The 20,767-nt window shown below is 29.1% G+C and overlaps 2 protein-coding genes across 2 annotated transcripts; both read right to left on the bottom strand.

The window, feature by feature from the left end:
* Positions 1-80: 80 nt before the first annotated feature.
* On the bottom strand, positions 81-3,712 carry LOC130812756 (uncharacterized). The gene is made up of 3 exons (XM_057678339.1): positions 2,936-3,712; positions 1,435-1,567; positions 81-744 (listed from the first exon to the last, which is right to left on the bottom strand). The coding sequence occupies exons 1-3, from the start codon at positions 3,094-3,096 to the stop codon at positions 580-582; spliced, it is 459 nt and encodes a 152-aa protein (XP_057534322.1). The 5' UTR covers positions 3,097-3,712; the 3' UTR covers positions 81-579.
* A 7,648-nt stretch (positions 3,713-11,360) lies between these two features.
* Positions 11,361-20,162, bottom strand: LOC130813174 (protein DETOXIFICATION 53). The gene is made up of 3 exons (XM_057678933.1): positions 20,044-20,162; positions 19,516-19,782; positions 11,361-13,013 (listed from the first exon to the last, which is right to left on the bottom strand). The coding sequence occupies exons 2-3, from the start codon at positions 19,663-19,665 to the stop codon at positions 11,628-11,630; spliced, it is 1,536 nt and encodes a 511-aa protein (XP_057534916.1). The 5' UTR covers positions 19,666-19,782; positions 20,044-20,162; the 3' UTR covers positions 11,361-11,627.
* Positions 20,163-20,767: the final 605 nt, after the last annotated feature.

The following is a 20,767-nucleotide window of genomic DNA, read 5'->3' as shown; positions in this document are numbered from 1 at the left end:
CATGTGATTATAGGGAGTATCTACTAACGCTATATATATTTCGAGCTACTTTTGTAAGAGACTCTATCTAGGTGACACGATTTCAAACAAGGAGTCCATATTCTCATAATATATATGAGATGGGCTATTTAACCCATGTATGAGACACGACTCTCAGTAAGATCGTCTCATACAACAATTTGCAATATCTCAATTGGTCACTGCAATCACGAAATGATTAAGCCATTTACATTTCCTTGTAAAGGAAATGAGCATTGTAGTACTATTGACAACTTGTGCATTTTCTTTTCATTTCAGAGCATGAATACATACATTTTCCCCTAATAACCTGCTATCTCTTTCGACTTTTCTCCTGAACTAATCATCGTATTATCCAACCAAAACGAGAGATATTACACACAAAAAAGAGGAACAAAATCCATCTACTCAAACAAAACATACCCCGTTCTTCATTGCCAGTTCCTCGTCCTTTTGGTAGCAGCAAAAAGTTGTCGAATGAAGGAAAATTTGCCTCTTGCACGCACAGAGAACTCTGTAATAGCGCCATTACTTGTTGAAGCAACCTGATTGACATCGCATTCAGGCATACACAGCAGCGGAGGAGGTGAAAGCATATAGACATTTGTTCAGCAAGTGTATAATTTGACTGAAGCTTGGGTGTAAGTTAGGATCTTCAACCCAACGAGACTGTATAATGAAAGCAAGATCCGGGGCTATATCATCTGGAATCGTTGGCCTCTCTTGCTGTAGACAAATTAAGCCAAGAATATAGATGAGAATTTAACCTTCATTCAAAGATCATTACAAGTTTCATAGAATAAAACAAAAACAAAAATGTGATTGGCTTTATCGTTAAACAATCCGAGGAAAATCAATACCGAACAAAATCCCCTTCATGTATTGATTTGCTCAACATCCAAAACATTAATTGCTACAATAATGCAACAACAATGTTAGAGCCTTAATCCCAAAATATTGAATTGGCTACATGAACCAATAATAGATCAATTTTAGCGGTTATCCACATGAATTCTTTTTTACTCATTTCGTTTCAACCATCTCGACCTGAAAGTCTAAATTCTTTGTATCCTTCTTTACTCTTGCCCTTCAAGCCTCTCTTTTAGTCCCCCGAATTTCAACTTTTTAATTTTTTTAACTGGTTTGCTAATATCCTGTCTTTGCACATGCCACATGTTCTAACTATCTTAAACGACTATCTTTCAACTTATTCATAATGTTAGTAACAATTCTTTAACTATAACAATCAATGGGTCTTTGCATGCTCCAATAAACTGCAAAGAAAAGGAATGTATTTTTTGCTAAATATATGACATGCTTATGTATTGGCATGACCTTTCCGTGGTAGGTATACAGGGACGTTCGAACATTAGAAAGGCGCAAACAACTCAAAACGTTTAATATTAACCGACCTACCTTGACAAGGTTCTCGTGTTTAACTCTAGACATCATGTTAACCTCCCGAATGAAACGTTCTTCAAGCACAGCCCTTCCATCCCAAGTACTCCCCCGGTTTAGCACTTTGATAGCCACAATTCTGTCACCGTATCTGCATTTAAACACACAGGTACAATAGCTTATATAACACATACTCATAAAATAAAATATGCTATAAGGTGTTACACAAATGCCCTAACTTACAATCTTCGCTGGAATTTTTTTTTTCCAAAAACACAATATAGCATTCATTGAGTTCACAATGGACCACAAAGGATTCAATCAGTGCATCACAATGGTTCTAGCTTCTTAAGCGCCAATAAATTAGCCCAATATCCACCTTAGATAGATTAATGCAGTACATACTATTTTTGTTAAGCAGCCAAAATCTCGTTACAATTAGTCAAATATCCAAATATACAACCAAGGTAGTTTTACTCTCCGGTTAGCTATAACGATTTAGTCTTTTCTTAACCTACTCCATCCCAGAGCATCCAAACCACTTCCCCTCAAACCGAAAAAAAAAAATAAAAAAATGCCTACAATTGTACAATTATGCTTTTTTTCATACCGTTAGTCTATATCATAAGCATCCTGAGTCAAATTGTACTAGTAACAAAGCTGCACATAACCTTTCCCAATTTTCATCACCAAGCAGCTAGCTAACTATCTTGCTCAATGTTACACGAAGCAAAATTAAATTCGATACGAGAAACAAGAAACATTAATTTAAGGTGTTTGGCAAACAACTGATAGCTGATTACAGTGATTGACTGATTTTACCCACTACTATGAGCATCTTTGTTCAAAAACAGTTTATTCATATCAATAAGCTGTTTCAACTACTGTTTCAATTAGTTAGTTTACCAAACATTAGAATTGGCCGGTTTAACCGCTCAAACTTCTATTTGCATCAAAATAAGCTAAAATTGCTCAATAAACCATTTTTTCAAACACCTTTAGTGTTTTGAAAAGTTAAGAAACGAAATTTGATCCAATAGAAGCCAAGATGGAGCCATTGTATTGTCCAAATCCATTGATCATAACCGAAAAATATAACCATAATACTAATGATATATCAAAAGTTTTGAATCACTAAAGTGTAACATAATATAAATGTAACACCAGGAAAAAAAGGAAGAAAAAACAAAATTTTCCATATTGATGTAAACACAAATGAGAAACAGTAATTTAGTGCTTCTTGTTTGACAAAGCTCTCCAGTCTACTGTTATATTGGCCAAAGAACAAGTAAATAAAATTGAAATGTTTTAACCTAACTAAAAGAAATTTACTCTCCTAACTAAATGCAAAAAGAAACCAAATTCAATAAACATGTATTGAAATAACAGTATCCTAATCTTGAACATAAAACAATAACATTCTAAATCAAATCAATAAAACATAATCAAAAAAACTGATTACATAAAAGGAAATATAATCCACATAATTAAATTAATAACAAAATTCATTTTTGATTACCTGCCTTCATAAACCTTGCCATGAGCTCCTTCCCCAACCTTGGACCCAACAAACAAAAACTTTGGATCAACAAGAAGACTATGATCAAGTGGCCCATTGATCGACCCGTTTCCTAAATCCGGGTTTGACTCACCATCATATTCTCCACTACCAAAACTCATACTCCTATTTTCTCAAATAATTCCTGAATGTCTGATTTCAATTTTTCTCAAATACCCACAAAAAAAAAGTAAAAACAAAATAAACCCACAAATTTCTATACTAATTGCTTTGGGGTTTATAACCCAAATAAAGAGCCAAATTTTTCACAATAAAAACAAAGAACAAATCAAAGTAAACTTAATCTAACTTATTTTAAAATTTTCTAGAAAATAACATTGAAAAAAAAAACAAAAACAAGCAACAATTTTGTTATAATTCTAGATTTAACCTTCTTCAATTTGAATTTCAAGCTTCTTATAAAACCTTTAATGGATAAAAAGGTAGCCAAAAAGAAACATGAAAGACTTAAACTTGAAGCAAAAAGTATAAAAGATTAAAACTTTGATATAAAGAATGGATTTTTTTGTTGAAACAGTAATTTGAGAAGACAATGGAGGTAAATGGAGCCTGATTTTGCATGTAAAAATAAATGATTTGGGATTTTTGAAAGTTTAAATTCTGTCCTTAGGGACTATTTTATTGTTACTCAATCTAACAAGAAAATGGAGGATCCGGAGAAGGAGATATTCGGAATCGGAGGTATCTATTCCGTTGAGTGTGTATTTTCTGTTTGAGAAAGGTGAGTGGAAAAATATTTAATTTTATTTCTAATAATAATACTCCGTCTCAATCTTGTAATTTTTTTTTCACGCAGTCTAATACACTAATTCAATCATTAATATCTCTAATTATATATAATAAAAAATTATAAAAATTTAATATTAATAATCTTTGCAATGAGACGAATTAAACAAAATCTCATTTGACTATATTTTAAATTAAAAACTAATCACAAATTAAGAATAATAAATAAAATATTACTATTTTTGTCGGTCATGCAACTAACATGGTATTGACTATTGAGGAAGTAATCGAAAGAAAAAAGGTAATATGAAAATACATGTGGCGAATGAGACGAGCACACGTGGAGAGCATTTGGAGCTTTCTTGAAAGGAAAATCTAAATTCTCAATGATGTTTTTGGAACTTCAAATAGGGTCAACTTTTTGGAGTAAATTTTAGATTTTATGATTTTGAATAATTAGGATGAATAATAAATTGAATGGAATTAATTATAATTTATTTAAAATTTTATTTAGTTCATGTTAAAAGTATGTAATAAGTATAAATAAGTTACTATTAATAAAATTAATTTTATTTTTATGTTTTAATTATTGTTATAGTCATCGTGTGTTTGTAAGTTGTAGGCTTTCGGATAGCCGTAGATTTGCACTCTCTTTGAAGATCTATTTTGAGGCGAGAGATTTTTTAACCGCACTCTTTTTAATGGTATCTTCCCTCTCCAAATCCTATTCATAATTTTTTATAAGCGTAATACACTAAATATTATAATGATGATACAAAAGATCAAATATATTATAGGTTTGTGTTGGTCTTATTTTTAAACTATAAATTAATATTACTATTAAAAAAGAATTGCAATTTCATAGTGTCAAAAATATACATATGATTTGAATTTTCATCTTTTTATTTTGCTGCCATTTGATATATTAATTTTCGCAAATTATTTTCATTTTAATTTGAAATTTTGTATAGTGGTTCACTATATAAAGACCATCTAGCCATCATTAAAAGTTACATAAAATAGTAATTTTAATCATATAAAAACTGATTATTTGATATATATGAAAAGAATTATTTTCGCATAATTAGCTCCATAGTTCACTTATTTTCACTATAAACCCTTATCTATCATACTTCTAAGCTCTAGCCACCCTTCTAAACTGGCCTTCCATTCCACCTGCCCCTTCTCTCTTCCAATTGGTTAGGCACGTTGTTCCTCGTCATTCGACCAACAAGTAGTAGAAGTGTTTATTTGGGTCATTTAGTTGATTTCAAATTAGGTGTTTAAGGACGATGTTTGTGTTTATATTAATTTTTACATAATTATAAATCTATTTTTAAATTTAGTCAAATCTTATTCGATTACAAAGTCGAATAAATATTATAGTTGTTTTAAATAACTTTACCATCTGGCTATAAGCTAGTTGAGTAACTATCAAGTGAACAAGCTGGCACGTAGTAGGAAATTTGACATAATTATGAACCAAATCTCTTGTATAATCCATGTAATATTAAACTATGAAGATAATAATAGATTTTTTTTGATCAAATATTAATTAGTGCATTATGTTAATAATCCATAAATACACAAGAGGAAATTAAGTTAATAATATAATCTATAATATAATTACTTTTTCCTAGCAAATTATGGGAGTAGATAAACATGTCGGCAATCGTATATGTCGTTTACTCCATGACCAAGTCTACTAACCCCTTTTGATGTGATATTTTTTAGTCGTTGTTATTTCGCTATAAAAATTGTTAATTCACAATGAAAAAGTATTTATGTATTGTTTAGTTATTTGTATTAAGTTTCTATCACTCATGGGCTCATGGCATTACGCTCTTATTTTTAAATATTTTTTTTTAGATTTTTGTTATCATCCAATATCACCCTTTCTAACGAAAATAGTTGGAAATCAAATTTTCAAGTATGAAATATAAACTCTTTCAAGTAATTTCAAATTATATTACATTTTCATTATCATTTTGTCATTTTATTCTGTTTCCATTTATACTATATAATGTTTACAACTTAAGCTTTGGATCTGTCGTTTTAACGGTTGGAGTATTAGTTAGTTAAAAATTAAACTTAAGCCTTGGAAGAATAAAGTTAAGGCTTTGTAGTAGAGATTTTAAGTCTTAAAATGGACATTTTGAGTCTCAAAATGAATATTTTAAGCATTAAAGTTAGTAATCAAAAAAATTTCTTTATAAGTTAGACTGAAAGTTGCATGGGCGTAGTAGTTTCATTATAGAATTTGTGCGATAACATTTCTCATTAACCCTTGCAAGCCCAATTCTTTAGGCCGAGAGGATTATATACTTACAAGTTGCGAAAATTTTAAAAAAATAAGATCATTTAACAACTTAATTCCAAAAATAAGCTTCGTGAAAACTTAATTCTCAAAATAAGCGTCCGTACATCCAAACATAGGCTCGGGTTAAATCGCTGTTACTAACATCAAAAGAACAAAAAAAAAATAAATAAAAGGCATAAGTCGCTGTTACTAATAGCGACTTAAGGAGTTGACCAGTCAACTCCATAAGTCGTTGTTACTAACAGCGACTTATGCCTTTTATTTTATTTTATTGTTTTGACGAAAATATCACTAAACTGGATATGACTTTAATATTACCATGTAAAGTTTAAATGATTAAAATAAAATCATGTTGATCATGCTTTTATATTATCGAGTAACCATAAATAAATATCACATGACGAGAGAGTTAAAAAAATGTGTACCATTTTCCTCCGAAGGTGGTGCTAAACCAAGTAAGAGAATAATAATAAGAAAATAAGAACTTAAAAGAAATAAGCTCCAAAAGAGAAAGTCTTCAAGGCTCCAAGCTTCAAAGAAGTAGATCTTCAATTACCCAAAAGAAAATGATATCCAACCTCCAAAAGATAATACTTGACTTTTCAAAAGTTGATAATTATTGGCTTAAGAAGTGATAAGATCAAGCTCCATCTTCATGTGATTCTTCAACTAATAAAAATGGTATAAAGTTAGTAAGATATTAATGAAGTGAAGATATAAGAAAGAATGGTAGAAAGATTTCATGATGGGGGTGCAAGTGATCTCATAACTAATGAGATGTATTTATAATGGGTTTTGTGCAACTTATTAGTTCATAATATTGTATGAAAAAGGATGTTAACTTGTGTAAGTGATTTAGAGTGTGTAAGTGAATGTGTAAGAATTGGAGTGTGTAAATGGATGTGTAAGAGTTTGGAGTGTAGAAGAAGGTTAACTTGTGTAAGGAAATGGTGATAGCTTGTGTAAGTGATGTACATTATGGATTGATGTAGAAAGGATTTTGGTTCATCAAATTTTTGTTCTAGTTTATACTAGAAAAATGTTTTAGATTAATGAGAAAGTATGATTATGTTTGATTATGAAAATATGATAGTTTACATAGAAAATTTTGGTTAAAACTATACTTAAAGTTAATAAGAAAATATAGTTAATTTTTAGGTATAAAATAATTAAATCAAAGTTGTAAGGTTAAAATGATAAGTAGTAAAGTTAGTTTAAGGAAACGAAATTGAAACGTAACGTTTTAATAACACTGTAAATATAATATTAAAATTTTACTTTTCGTAGTATAAAATAATAAAATAATATTTTAGTGCTTATAAAGAAATTTAAGAATATATATATATATATATATATATATATATATATATATATATATATATATATATATATATATGTATATATATATATGTATATATATATATATATATATATATATGTATATATATATATATATATATATGTATATATATATATATATATATGTATATATATATATGTGTATATATATATATGTGTATATATATATATGTGTATATATATATATATATATATGTATATATATATATGTATATATATATATATATATATATATGTATATATATATATATGTATATATATATATGTATATATATATATATATATATATATATATATATATATATATGTATATATATATATATATATGTATATATATATATATGTATATACATATATATATATATATATATATATATATATATATATATATATATATATATATATATATATGTATATTAAGTTTAATATTTAGAAGAAATTACAAAATCGGAATAAGGTTTAGGAATTAAAGGTGATTTGAATTAGATAACAAAAGAGTTTGGATTTCGAAAAAAAAATTTCGGAATAATTAATCGAAAGATTAAGATTAAGAAATTTAAGCCTGTTATAAAACGTGAAATTCGATTAATAAATTACGCAATGTGATAGTTACAAAACAAGTTGTAGTGAAGTTGTTACCTGGTCAGCTCGTAGTAGATCGAGTTGATCGCGGTAGAACCCGACGCCCGATCCTGTGTGGGTCTTTATTCGTGTTTCAAAGGACCACCGCGATCCATATGGCACATGTGGGGGTGGAAGAATTGGTGGCGCAAATGCACCACGTCCCACACTTCTCATCAGTTAACCAATGAGAACATGCTCCCACGCCCTTAGCCTCCAACCACACCCTTTCTAACACTTCAAGGTGAGCACGGTTTGATTTGAGGTCTCAGTTCGGTACTCAACGTTCCTACGAATATGATACAATCTAACAACGTCCAATAAGGCATCCTTGTTATCAAACATCATACCCTTTTGAAACTCTCCTTCATCGATGTAAGTTGTATCACAATCCCAAGACCTCCAAGGGTTGTCCTCAATGTGTTCATCTAAAGGGGGAACCATTGCATAGGGTGTAGGAGCAATGATTGTTGGAATGTTGCCTAAGCTCATGTCATTAGCTAGAGCCTCCTCGTCAACACCTACATCGTCCTCAGAAGGAGCTTCTACGAATTCATTACTCTCACTATTAACATCACTCCACGGCTCATTTGTATCTTCTAAGTTAAAAGTATCATCATTTGTGACTTGAAATTGAAGTTGATTGGGTTCATTAGAAGGATAAGAGGAAGATGGCATACAGGGATTTCGGATTTCTTGGGTAGGGAAGGGCGTATGAGAAGGAGCAGAAAAAGTTATATTCATGAATGCATTTATTTCTACAACATTGATATCTTCATTCTCTAGGGATACCTCTTCTACATATAACTCTAAAGAAGGAGTAGGGGTAGACCTTGAATACTCCCACATTGAATCTATAGCCTCCTCATCCTCAACCGAAAAAGCTAACAAATCTCCACTTAGATTGTACTTAAAACTTAAATTAATAGTACTTCTTGTAGTGTCAATGCCAATCTTAGAGCATATAAAATGTTTAAATTCATTCAAATCCATGTATGAGTTGCATGCAAACAGTTTACGTCTTCCCCCAACATACTTAACATTGTTACTAGTTGGTCGAATTGAACCATTCCAAAAGCATACAACAGTCACACGAAATGAATCCATTTCTACAACAATACATACAAAATCAACATCACCATCAAGTTCATAAATATATGACCACTATACATTTTAAATTCAACAACAAATTTACGAACAAACAACCTCATTGTGAAGATCAAGGTAAATAACAACTTCATTCGACATATTCGTAGAGTTCAAGTGTAAATGACCACCATACATGACATACATTTTAAAATCAACACCAAATAAAAAATATTATAATAAAAACGTACCTCAATAAGTTGTAGATCAACAAGAATTAGAAAATTGCAAGTTTATGAATCTACATTAATGTGAAAGTTGATTAAATTTCAGTAAACCCTAATTTTTCAAAAATGGAAAAAAACACAAAAAAATAGTACCTTAAATCGATGTTGGAAGATGACAGAACTAATTAGTGGTACAAACTTAGAATTTAATGAGTTTAGTTGAAGGATTGAAGTTGATTTTAATGGTGGAAAGAAGAGGGAGATTTCTTAGGTTGATAGAGGAAAAAAAATCACGTGAAATAAAGTGAGGGAGAAGAAAACTGGAAAATTATGAAAGACATCACTCGCTGTTACTAACAGCGACTTAAGGAGTTGACTAGTCAACTCCTCAACTCCTTAAGCCGCTGTTAGTAACAGCGACTTATGCCTTTTTTTTTGTTCTTTCGCTGTTAGTAATAGCTATCTAACCCGAGCCTAGGTTTGGATGTATGGACGCTTATTTTGGGAATTAAGTTTTCAGAAAGCTTATTTTTGGAATTAAGTTGTTAAATGATCTTATTTTTTTCAAATTTTCACAAGTTGCAACCCATAAGTTCTCCGATGAGACCGCTATATGTGTGATCATATGATCCAACCCATTACAAAGATTTTGTATTACATACCAGCTTTGAGTATTAAAACACCTATTTCAAAAATTAAAATGTTCATTATAAAACTTAAAACCCCTACTAAGCCTTAACCTTCATACTCCAAAGACTTAACTTTATTTTTTAACTAACTATTACAATCGGTTAAATGTTCATTCCAAGGCTTAAAATTCCTACTCTAAATCTTAATGTCCATGCTCCAAGACTTTTAAAATGTTAATTTCAAAGATTTAATTTGATCAATTCAAGTTTTAAAATGCCTGTTTCAAGATTTACAATACACATTTTAAGTTTTGAATGGAAGCCACAGAAATATTTTTAAAACAAGTTTAAACTTTATTCATTAATTTTTAAATTTGAAATTTAGATAATTAGGCTGTGCTGAAGGAGGTCGCACAAACTGGGTGTACATATGTATAGTTAGAGAACTTTGGACCTTGAACAAGATGTTGGATTACTTTTAGTTGGGCCTTGACTTGATCTATTAACAAGAAATAAATAAATGGGTATAAATTGAAGTTTTTTATCCAATTAAGTAAATAGGTCGATTTGACATGAAATTTTTATTAAAAGAATTATTCTAAAGTCAAAATTTCAAATCTGTAGCAAATAGTCCATTTATTTGAACGATTAAATTTTGAGTTTGGTCATTCAATGTAACCCGAATTTAATTGATCTAATAGTTTCCTACTTTTTGTTGTAAATACAAAATTAAAAACTTATAAAATAAAAATTCAAAATTAATACAAGAAAAATAAAAAGTAGTCAATGTTGAAATCCTAAAATGAAAACTAAAAATTATAAATAGATAAAGTGAGCTAAAATCATAATAATCAGATATGTTAGTTATTGCTTCAATAACACAATTAATAAAAAATGGGATGAAGATAAAAGGGAGAAGCAGAGAAACGGAGAAGACGAAGAAGGAGGAAAAAAAAAAGAAAAAAAAAAAAAAAAAAAAAAATCAGTGAAGAATGGTTACCAACGGGATTGAAGATGAATTGAAGGTGTCTGATACCATGTTGAAGATTGAATTGCAGTCCATTTGGAATATGAACAAAGATGAAGAAAGAAGAAAAACAGTATTATTGAAATTGAAGAAATTGAAAAGTCCACTCTTACAGAAGAATGAAATGATATATATATGTATATCAATGAAAACTAATGAATAGAAATAATAACTTTACAAAAAACTAGAAACATGTATTTATATTTTTGTTATGAAAGCTAATAGGGGTATATGTATTAACATGATCCATTTTTATATATCACAGGTGTTGAGTAGTAGTCCACTTAATAAATAAATGGAACATTATTTTCTTTTAAAAATAGGCAATTCATACAAAAAAAAAAAAAAAAAGGCTTCGAAATGCAAATCTATACTCAATCATAAATGGCAGAGATGGTATAGACTCCCTTCTCTGTTGGAGGAGCAAAATATGATGAATAACGCTGTATTTACATGTACAAAATGTTAGTATTAAATTTGTATAATCAAATCTATAACAGCCATTGTTATTCTTTTTAATTTTTCTGCTTACCGTTCTTTGGTTGATTTCCTCCAAATTAAATAATGTAAAAAAATTCCACCCAAAATTAAGAGAAATTGTCATATATTTACTTCCCATGACTAATAATCAAAACTCTCAAGATAACAAGGCAGTTTCCAAATCCTCAGTTTGGTCAGCATTTTGGGTTAACTCCTCAGACCTTTTAGCCTGATGTTTCCAATCAGTAGTTATCAAGGTGTAAATCATCATACACATACACGCGGCTTGAGCTGCTGCGAGTCCAAACCACAACCCAATAAAGCCCGTCTTAACCCAAAAGGCGAAAGCCACAGCTATAGGCAAACCAACCAAATAGAACGCGATAAAATTAATCTTTGCTCCGAGTTTAGTCCTTGCAGACCCTGTTAATACCCCACAAGCTGCTGTTTGGGGACAATTCCCTATTTCACAGAATCCCAAAACAGGAAGTGCACATGTAATTAAGGACAGTATATCATGATCTGAAGTGTAAATTTTCCCCCAAACTGATTTCACCCCTAGAGTTAACCCAAATGCAGTAACCCCTAAAGTTAAGGCCAATACTAACCCAAGTACAGCCAATCTTTGTGCCTTAATGGGTTGACTTGCCCCGAGTTCATGCCCTATTCGGGTTGATAAGCCCATGCTAAGAGCATGTGGGAACACATACAAAAGCCCGGTTGTTTGTATAAGTATCCCCATTGCTGCTACGCTCGCCTTAGGGTTTTCCAACAACCCACATAAGAATAACATAATTTCGTACCACCACCATTCTAAGCACACTGCTAAAACACTTGGAATCGCTAAGTTTAGAACTGTTTTCCACCCTTGAAACGGGGAGGAAATCGTTAGCCCACTCCATGGTTTTGGCTCCATATTCGAGCATAAAAGGTAGACCAAAATACTCATGTCTAAGTTTATAGTATTGCACGCTGATGCAATTGCTACCCCTTTAACTCCCAATTTGAGATAATTTACGAGTAAGTAATTGATCGGAAGGTGTAGAAATAAGCATAGCATTGTTGCAATTGTCAAAGGTTTTGTTATGCATTGTGATCTAAGGAATGACCTTAAAGGGTGAAGATGAACTTGAGCTATAAGTTCAGGAATCGAAAATTTCAAGTAAAGTTTGGCAACATCTATGATGGCTTTGTCTTGCCCGAGAAATAATAGGATCGGTTCCATGTTTAACCAAAGAATGGAGATTAAAATCGCGGTAAAGAGCAGAATGCAGAGTGTTTTTTGGAAAGTTTGGCTTATAACCGAGAGTTTTTTAGCCCCAAATGCTTGGCAGCAAATGGGTTCCATACCCATACTCATACCTTTTATGACTGAAAAACCAGTAATGTTAGCAAAACTGATTGCCAATGCTCCTCCGGCTAATTGAGCATCGCCTAAATGGCCAAGAAACAACATGGAGATCACTGATTTTGAGTGGAGTAACAGAGTCATTGTTGTTATAGGACAGACTATCTTCCCTAGTGATCTCATATCCTCTGATAACTGCGCACATATGTACATAATTCATGTTATTGTTCACTTTTTAGTGTAAATGCAATCAAATTGTTGTAACTAGAAAGCAAATGTACACAAGAGGTTAATTATAATGTTGTAAACAATAAAGATTAAATTATGTAACATATAACACATAAAAATAATAACTAAATAAGTTTAGTGCATATATATATATATATATATATATATATATATATATATATATATATATATATATATATATATATATATATATATATATATATATATATATATATATATATATATATATATATATTATATAAACATATATATATATATATATATATATGGAAAAATTACCTAGAACAATCTAATATTTTCATGATTTTCTTACAATAATCCCAACTTATGGGGTATTTGCCTAGAGTAAACTTTAGTATCCAGATGACCTGCTATAGTAGGTAATTTATAAAAAGAAGTAAACTGAAAATTAATATAAAACTACAAAAAATATTTGAAAATTTACATAAAAGTTTTTTAGAAAGTTTTAACATTTTTTTTAACATTTTATTCGCATTTATTTCAATGTAAAACTTGCTATAGTAGGTCATTCGATTACCCAAGTTTGCTCTAGGCATATATCCTATAAAGTTAGAATTATTCAAGATTAATCAATAGGTGGGATTATTGTAAGAAAATCATGAAAATTTGCATTATTTTAGGTAATTTTTCCTATATATTATTGTTCAGCCTACCCTATACTAATATTCGGAATTTTTCTGCATGCAAGAGTGTAGAAGAACTCATCCTTTATTTTTATGAGGAAAAATATCATCTATGGTTTTGCATTATGATGGATTGTTTTAAAATGACTCATAAACTATATACATCATATATTTATATAAAGTTGCAGATGATATTTAATACTACGAGTCAATTGAAAACATTCTTTTAATTATCACTTATCACCAAAAAGTTACAAGGGTAAGATTAAGTTCCTTCGACCCCAAATCCCTTATAGAAGAAGTTATTTGATGACATTAAGACACTAAATCGTTGTTATGTTATTTATTGTGGTTGTAATTTAATTCTAATTTTTGAAATCATTTTCATAAGCTTACTAGTTAAAATAAATGACATTCATATTCTCTAGGTTTTAGTTTTAATATTAATTAACTAGTAATAGATCAAATATAAGCTATGCTTGTGATTTTAATGATAATAAAAGATTATACATAGTATTTTATTTAGTAAGTTATTCCTTTGTATTTTTAAATTTGCTATTGTATGAAAGTAACATTTATACTTATAATATGTCATTTTCAATAGTAAATTTAAAGACATATCGGAGTAATATCCATTTAAAAACAAATTTTGACTTTGAAAATGGTTTTCTGCCTTGTTTTGTGGTAAATTATAATATAATGTTTTGGAATGTGTTTCCTTTGAATTTTTAGATGTTGGTGTGAGGTTGGATTAGCTAAGAGTTAACCTTGGAACAGTAATGAGAATTTTAGGTGTTCTAAAGAGTATGCAAGGTATATTAATTTATTAAGTGTATAAAATAATAACAACAAATTTAAAATAAATGCACATTTAATGCAGTTGACTTTGATGTTATTTTTTCTATTCATCACTTAATTGGGTCATAAAGAAAATATTTAAAAAAACATGATGTGATCCTATTTTCTTTTGAGTTGTTTGACAAAATTCATTTTGTATTCTTGATTATTAGATTTTTTATCTTGTTAGAAACAACCAATTAAAATAAATGACAATAATAGCGTATATTACTACAAATACACATGATAACATAGAAATAATATAATTATACAAAATGATCAAACGAGTCAACAATTTGTGTTTCGATAGATAAAATAACATAATTTTAATTCTGATTTTGATTACTAGGCACTTAGTTATCATGGACATTTTTTCAATACTTTTATGTTCCATTGACATCAGTTTGAATAAATTTTTAATTTGAAAAATTTTTTAATTAATTTGATAGGAATTTCAATAAGACATAGGAGTATTAATCCTAATTCAGAGTGACTATATATTAAAAGTACTTGAATTAAAGTAAAAATGCAGTTTGATATGACAATAATACACTATAAAGCAATGGTGAATTGAGGGTCGGTGTATGAACACTCATTTTCAAATGTGTGTTGAACAAACTCAATATACATTCTTTTATATTATATGTTACATAATTCAATATTTACATGTATTTTAGTTATCGATCCAAACTGCTATAATCGTAGCAGATTCAGACCTATATTCTCACCTTTTAAACTTCATGAAAATGGGTGTATGCATGCATGATCAAATGCTAATCAATCATCTCATTGTCATTGACATAAATAAAAATTTAAACAACTTGTAGGATTGATGTGTTCACATGCATGAAATCCTATTTGCCCCACTTTACATTGTTCTTGGCTTAGACGATGTGATGCTTACGTGGATATTAATGGACTTATAATTAACAACATTATTTAGTTATTCATTGAAATAAACAATAAATACTTTACACTAATCCACCTTTTTTCCCCAAAAGTCAAGTGTACAAAAACACTAAGAAGTAAGTTTGTCGATTCTTGCACGTGATTAAGGCTAATTGACATCCCCTTAAAATCATTATCACTATCACTAATTCTTTCATTTTTTGAATTATTATAGTATAAAATATAATAATATATCTTATATATTAAATATTTGAACTCTTGACCACTAACCTAGTTGTCACATCATTTGAACTAATTTTTTTAAATATGTTAGCTTTTAGCAAGATTCTTAACATTACATTTGTCCTAAATATGCTTTCCAATAATATTTTGTATTAATCTAGTACAAGTTTTTAACCAATTATTAATATTATCATTACAGAAAAATTATACGTAGGAAAAATTTTAAGTGCGAAATATGTTGTGTGGAAGTGGCGGCTCTTTTAATTGGCTTTCTAATGCTTGAATTATTGCTATCAATTTTAATTTAATATATAAAATATATAAATAAATGTTTAGTTTTGGAAAATGAAATTTCTTTTATCTTAAAATCAAGTCAAACTAACTAGTCATCTTCAAGTACATGCATTTCATGAGATTCATGCTATGTACTCAATGTGCTTCTCTCGTAATTATACCAAAACCTTAATTAGTTTATTATGAAGTATAATACAATATGGGGTAACTTAATGTTTTTTCATTTTTTTAATTGAAATTAATGTTCCTATTAGGTACTTTAGCTATATTTTTGCATTTATGATCTTTGTAATTATCTTATTTAGATGGGACTTTAAGTCATAATATTGAAATTTAATAAGTCTTGGCTACAAAAATCATATAGGAGTACTATATGGTTAAATGTAGTAATTGTGTGTAATTCAAATGAGTACAAAAGAAGCTGTTTGAAAATCTTAATGGATATTTGACAGACCTATAATAAAAATGTAAATTATATAGAATTCTAAATATTTAATATTTTGATGTATTCAGCAGTTGTATTTAAATAATGGTATTGCACAAAATTCAATTAAAAATTATTACATTTATAATTTTTTATATTTTGTTGAATAACTATTTGTCACATGTAAAGCTTATAGTTTCACATTAATTTTAGTCACTTATTATGTCAGATCCAACGATATAGCAATTGAATATAGTCATCTTATTTATCGATTTCTAAAGTTTAATTTTCATCATAGCCCATAAGTCTTTGAAAGATTGAGTTTGAAGAAGATAGTAATCCCTCAAACAACCATCTAAAATAGACGATTCTTAAAAAAAATCAAACATATACTTAAAAAGATACAATTAATCTCCTTATCAATGATATATGAGTTTCAATGTTTCTAGGTGTACTTATAAAACAATTTTTGGGACAAATTTCTAACCTAATAGGAGTATCAAATACTTGAAATAATTCCATGTGATCTATAGACTACCTTGTAATAGTTTACCCCCACTTATGCTTCAAATGGCCAATACATAAATATCCTCCAAACTCAAATCTTTAACATTATTCTTACTTATTATTAGGAATATGACATGATATTTCTTCATCATATACTTACCCATAGATATATAGATTTTCACTTGAACTTTCGTATTAAAAAATTAATACTTACATCAAGTGAGAAAAATAAAAATAAGATTTAAATCTAAAACTCTAAATTCGAGAATAGAAATCCTTAACCAGTACATTACATCTTACTCTTACATGCAAAACGTGAACGAAAATTAATTTTTTCTTAAGATTCTTATTACGAAAAATACATTTAACAACTAAGTCAACTAATAATGTGATCATAGTAATAAGTTCTAATATGCCCCTGAATAATATGACAAATCTAATTTTAGTTACTAATAAAGCAAAAAGGCCCACTTTGCCACCTCTTTAGAATAAGAACACTAAAAGAGGGGAAATCTGGTCATTTTAGAGAGTAAAGGAAACAGTAATAATAATGTAAACAAATTAAGAGAATCAGTTCCTCAATTTGGACACTTTTGTTTTAAAAAAATTAATGCAAGCTATCAATTGGACTACTATTTTTGCTATTAGGTTGCCTCTTTTTCTGGGTTCAAATCAAATAATTAAAATTGTTTAGTGCAATATTTGTTGGAATATTGTGAAGACTACTCCACTATTAACAATGGCCCATCATTTCACTGTCTACTAAATTTGGTACCCAAATATCAGTTTTTATTATTAGGAAAATAATGTAGCTGTCTCCTACTGTGCAGGATTGATTAGGCCAAATTTTCTAACTTCTACATCAACAAACTTAGCAAAATTACCTTATATTAGCAAAATGCTATGGCCTATGAGGGTTTGTTTCGAAGAGTGGTTACAAGTGTGACTCAAGTTGTTCATTTAGGTCATGTATTTTGGGTCGGTTTAAAATCGGGTCTTGTGACCATGTTGGTTTTACATAATTGTAATTTCATTTAGAAAGTCTGGTCAAATCGACTTCGATTTTACAGATTCAGGTAAATATTAGATCATTAAGTCTGCATTAAACATCTCTAAATATGATGAATAAGGACGTGTGCTGAAAAGAAGCCTAAATACAAGAAAATCTTTTTTTGTTATTCTGAGTAATGATAATCCTCCACAAGCCGGAGAAGAGGGAAAATTGCCCTTTCTGCATGTAGCGAGACTAAATCCATAACAAGGCTGGAAGATAATGTTTTTACTATTATACCAACCTATAATTCTTTGCGTGTTATCGAATTAAATGCATGATCAAACATGGCAAAACCGCTCAATATTAGCATAATGTTATGAGGGTTTGTTCCGAGGAGTGGTTACAAGACGAATATAAGGACTTGTGGAGAAAATAGGTCAGTAACTCAGTAGGTCTAGATACAAGAAAATTACTTTATTGTTGTTTTTTATCCGGGATAGGTTGAAGAATCCGATCCTTACATACTTGAGAAAGGTAATTACAGTAAGTGATAAGAATCAAACTCCTATTGCAACAGATTAAGTCATTAACCACTAAGTAAATCTATAATTTTCACTTTATTGTTGGTATAAAGGACTCTTTATATGATTAAATGCAAATTGTGACTTACCACTTCATCAAAATAGTGTGCAAAAGTTAGTGTATTAAGAGCTTTTTTATACATTAAAATTAAAAAAAAAAAAAAAAAGAGATTTCTATTTATTTTACGATTTTACCTAAGACCTCAAAAAATAAACATCAATATTAAATATTATTTATACTTATTATTTTTGAGGATCGATAATATCCATTACGTATCCACATTTTTCCATATCTTTCTTATGTTTTATTTATGATCTTGCTACAATTTGATCGGTCCTCTAGCATTTCCTACTCTTTAATTAATTATATTCGGCACAATAAAATAAATGCTGCGATCTATGTGAAAAAATTTTAAACATAAAACACTCATACATTAAGATAAATTTAAAAACACACTTGATCAATAATGAATTTTCAAATCTATCAATGGAGGGGATTCATTGGCCTTTTGTTATAAATTATAATTATAATAATGATTAAGCAATTTTTATAATTATTGATATGAAATTATTTTTTTACCGTGTAACAAATACAGTGATTTTTTAAATAAAGAAATAGGTCTAGATAGATCAAATAAAAAGAAAAAAATCATTCACTTACATGTCCAAATAAGGTTTAATAAAACTATTTTTTTTTTAAATTACTATTTTAAGTCTATAAAGAAATACATAATTTATTTTCTATAATGTAAACAGTTTACATGTGAATAACAATGAATATTTTAACAAAATTCAAGACAATAGTTATAGAGTAAGTGATAAAATCAAAAAAATTCCATGTATGAATTATCAATAATTTCTTTATTAATTATTTTATAAATTTATTTATATACTTCAAAAGTCATTGCATATATATGTAAAAGAAGCAAACAATTTAAAAATGTATAAAGACTAAAAGAAACCAAGTTCAAAGTAAAGAAGATGAGATAGAGAAATTAATTTAAAAAGGTAGATTAATTAAGGGTTAATCAATTACCTCTGTTAATGGAAGACGATGCAAAATACCATGAAGAATTCTTTGATTATCGCGGTTAATCATATCACATTCTACACCTTTTTCTTCAACATCAGTTTGAATTAACGGGTCACTAACAATTGTCGCTCCGGATTCATTTGCCGGGCACATAACTTTTTCGGTTTTCGATTGTTGTCGTTATCGTTATCGTTGTTGTGGCTGTGATTGTGGCCGTAGCCGCAGCCGCAATCACTAGTAGGAGTATTTTTCAAATTTTCTTACCAAACCCTGAAATTAATATTAATAATATGAAAAACAGGAGAGGAAAAAACAGAGAATAAGAAATTAAGCAAAATAAGGTGAGAAAAAGAAAGGAGTTAAATTATTTTTTGTGCGTTGGATAAGCTATATTAATATATTTATGTAATTAATTATTGTCTGAAATTTGGTAGTCAAAGTAATGAAATAAATGAGAGATTTGTTTTTAAGATAACAATAATACTTGTATATACGTATGGTATTTATTATAAGTATGAAATAAATACAAACCTTAGTATTATACTGTGTACCTTGGCCCTGGTTTAATGATATGGACAAAATAAGAGGTAATAAAAATGGTATGAAATATTGTGTTTTCTTTATGGGTTTTTCCCACCCATTTAAGTGATAAAATGGGGGAAGAAGAAGGAAGTGGGTACTTAAAGATGAGGGGAAACCTTTTTAAACTTGCATCATGAGATGGATAGTCTCAAGTGTACAAATATTTGGGTGGGCGTGGGACGAACATTTGACAAAACTACTTGTATGTGTTGTGGCCTTGTGGGCGTGTGGCAAACAAAATATAAATTTAATATTTGAAGAATAAGTAGATCTGTCGAGTTAATGAATAAGGTCGATTTAATTTAGGAGGGTTGAACTTAGAGTTGTTTATGGGCAAGCTTAGATGGGTAGGAACCGAATAATCCCTTAAAAATCTATCCGTGAACTTAAATATTTAAAAGCTCGCATGTAGTTCGAATTTAGATAGTGAAAACATTTTGTTCTGTGCATGGAATTAATATATAAAATTGTCGATTTATTTATTGAAAAAATGCATTGTTTAGAATTTAGATAGTGAAAACAATTCAAATATATTTTTCCCTCTAGTCATAAAAAAATGTAAGTTAAGCACATTAATATCGAATTGTGTAACATATATATTCAATAGACTTGAAAAGAAAGATGCGTCCATTGGTAAATTTATCAATGGTTTTACTCGTGTCGTATCATTCGT

The sequence above is a fragment of the Amaranthus tricolor genome, chromosome 5, assembly GCF_026212465.1.
Source record: "Amaranthus tricolor cultivar Red isolate AtriRed21 chromosome 5, ASM2621246v1, whole genome shotgun sequence".
Classification (NCBI taxonomy): domain Eukaryota; kingdom Viridiplantae; phylum Streptophyta; class Magnoliopsida; order Caryophyllales; family Amaranthaceae; genus Amaranthus; species Amaranthus tricolor.
This window is presented reverse-complemented; position numbering and strand designations above follow the sequence as displayed.

Bases quoted from the DNA above. Each gene is read 5' to 3' on its own strand.
- LOC130812756 (XM_057678339.1), bottom strand. From the start codon at position 3,096: ATGAGTTTTGGTAGTGGAGAATATGATGGTGAGTCAAACCCGGATTTA. The intron at 1,568-2,935 runs GTAATCAAAAAT...GTTTAAATGCAG, and splicing joins GGCAAGGTTTATGAAGGCAG to ATACGGTGACAGAATTGTGG. The intron at 745-1,434 runs GTAGGTCGGTTA...ATTTGTCTACAG, and splicing joins AACACGAGAACCTTGTCAAG to CAAGAGAGGCCAACGATTCC.
- LOC130813174 (XM_057678933.1), bottom strand. From the start codon at position 19,665: ATGTGCCCGGCAAATGAATCCGGAGCGACAATTGTTAGTGACCCGTTA. The intron at 13,014-19,515 runs GTAATTGATTAA...ATATGTGCGCAG, and splicing joins ATCGTCTTCCATTAACAGAG to TTATCAGAGGATATGAGATC.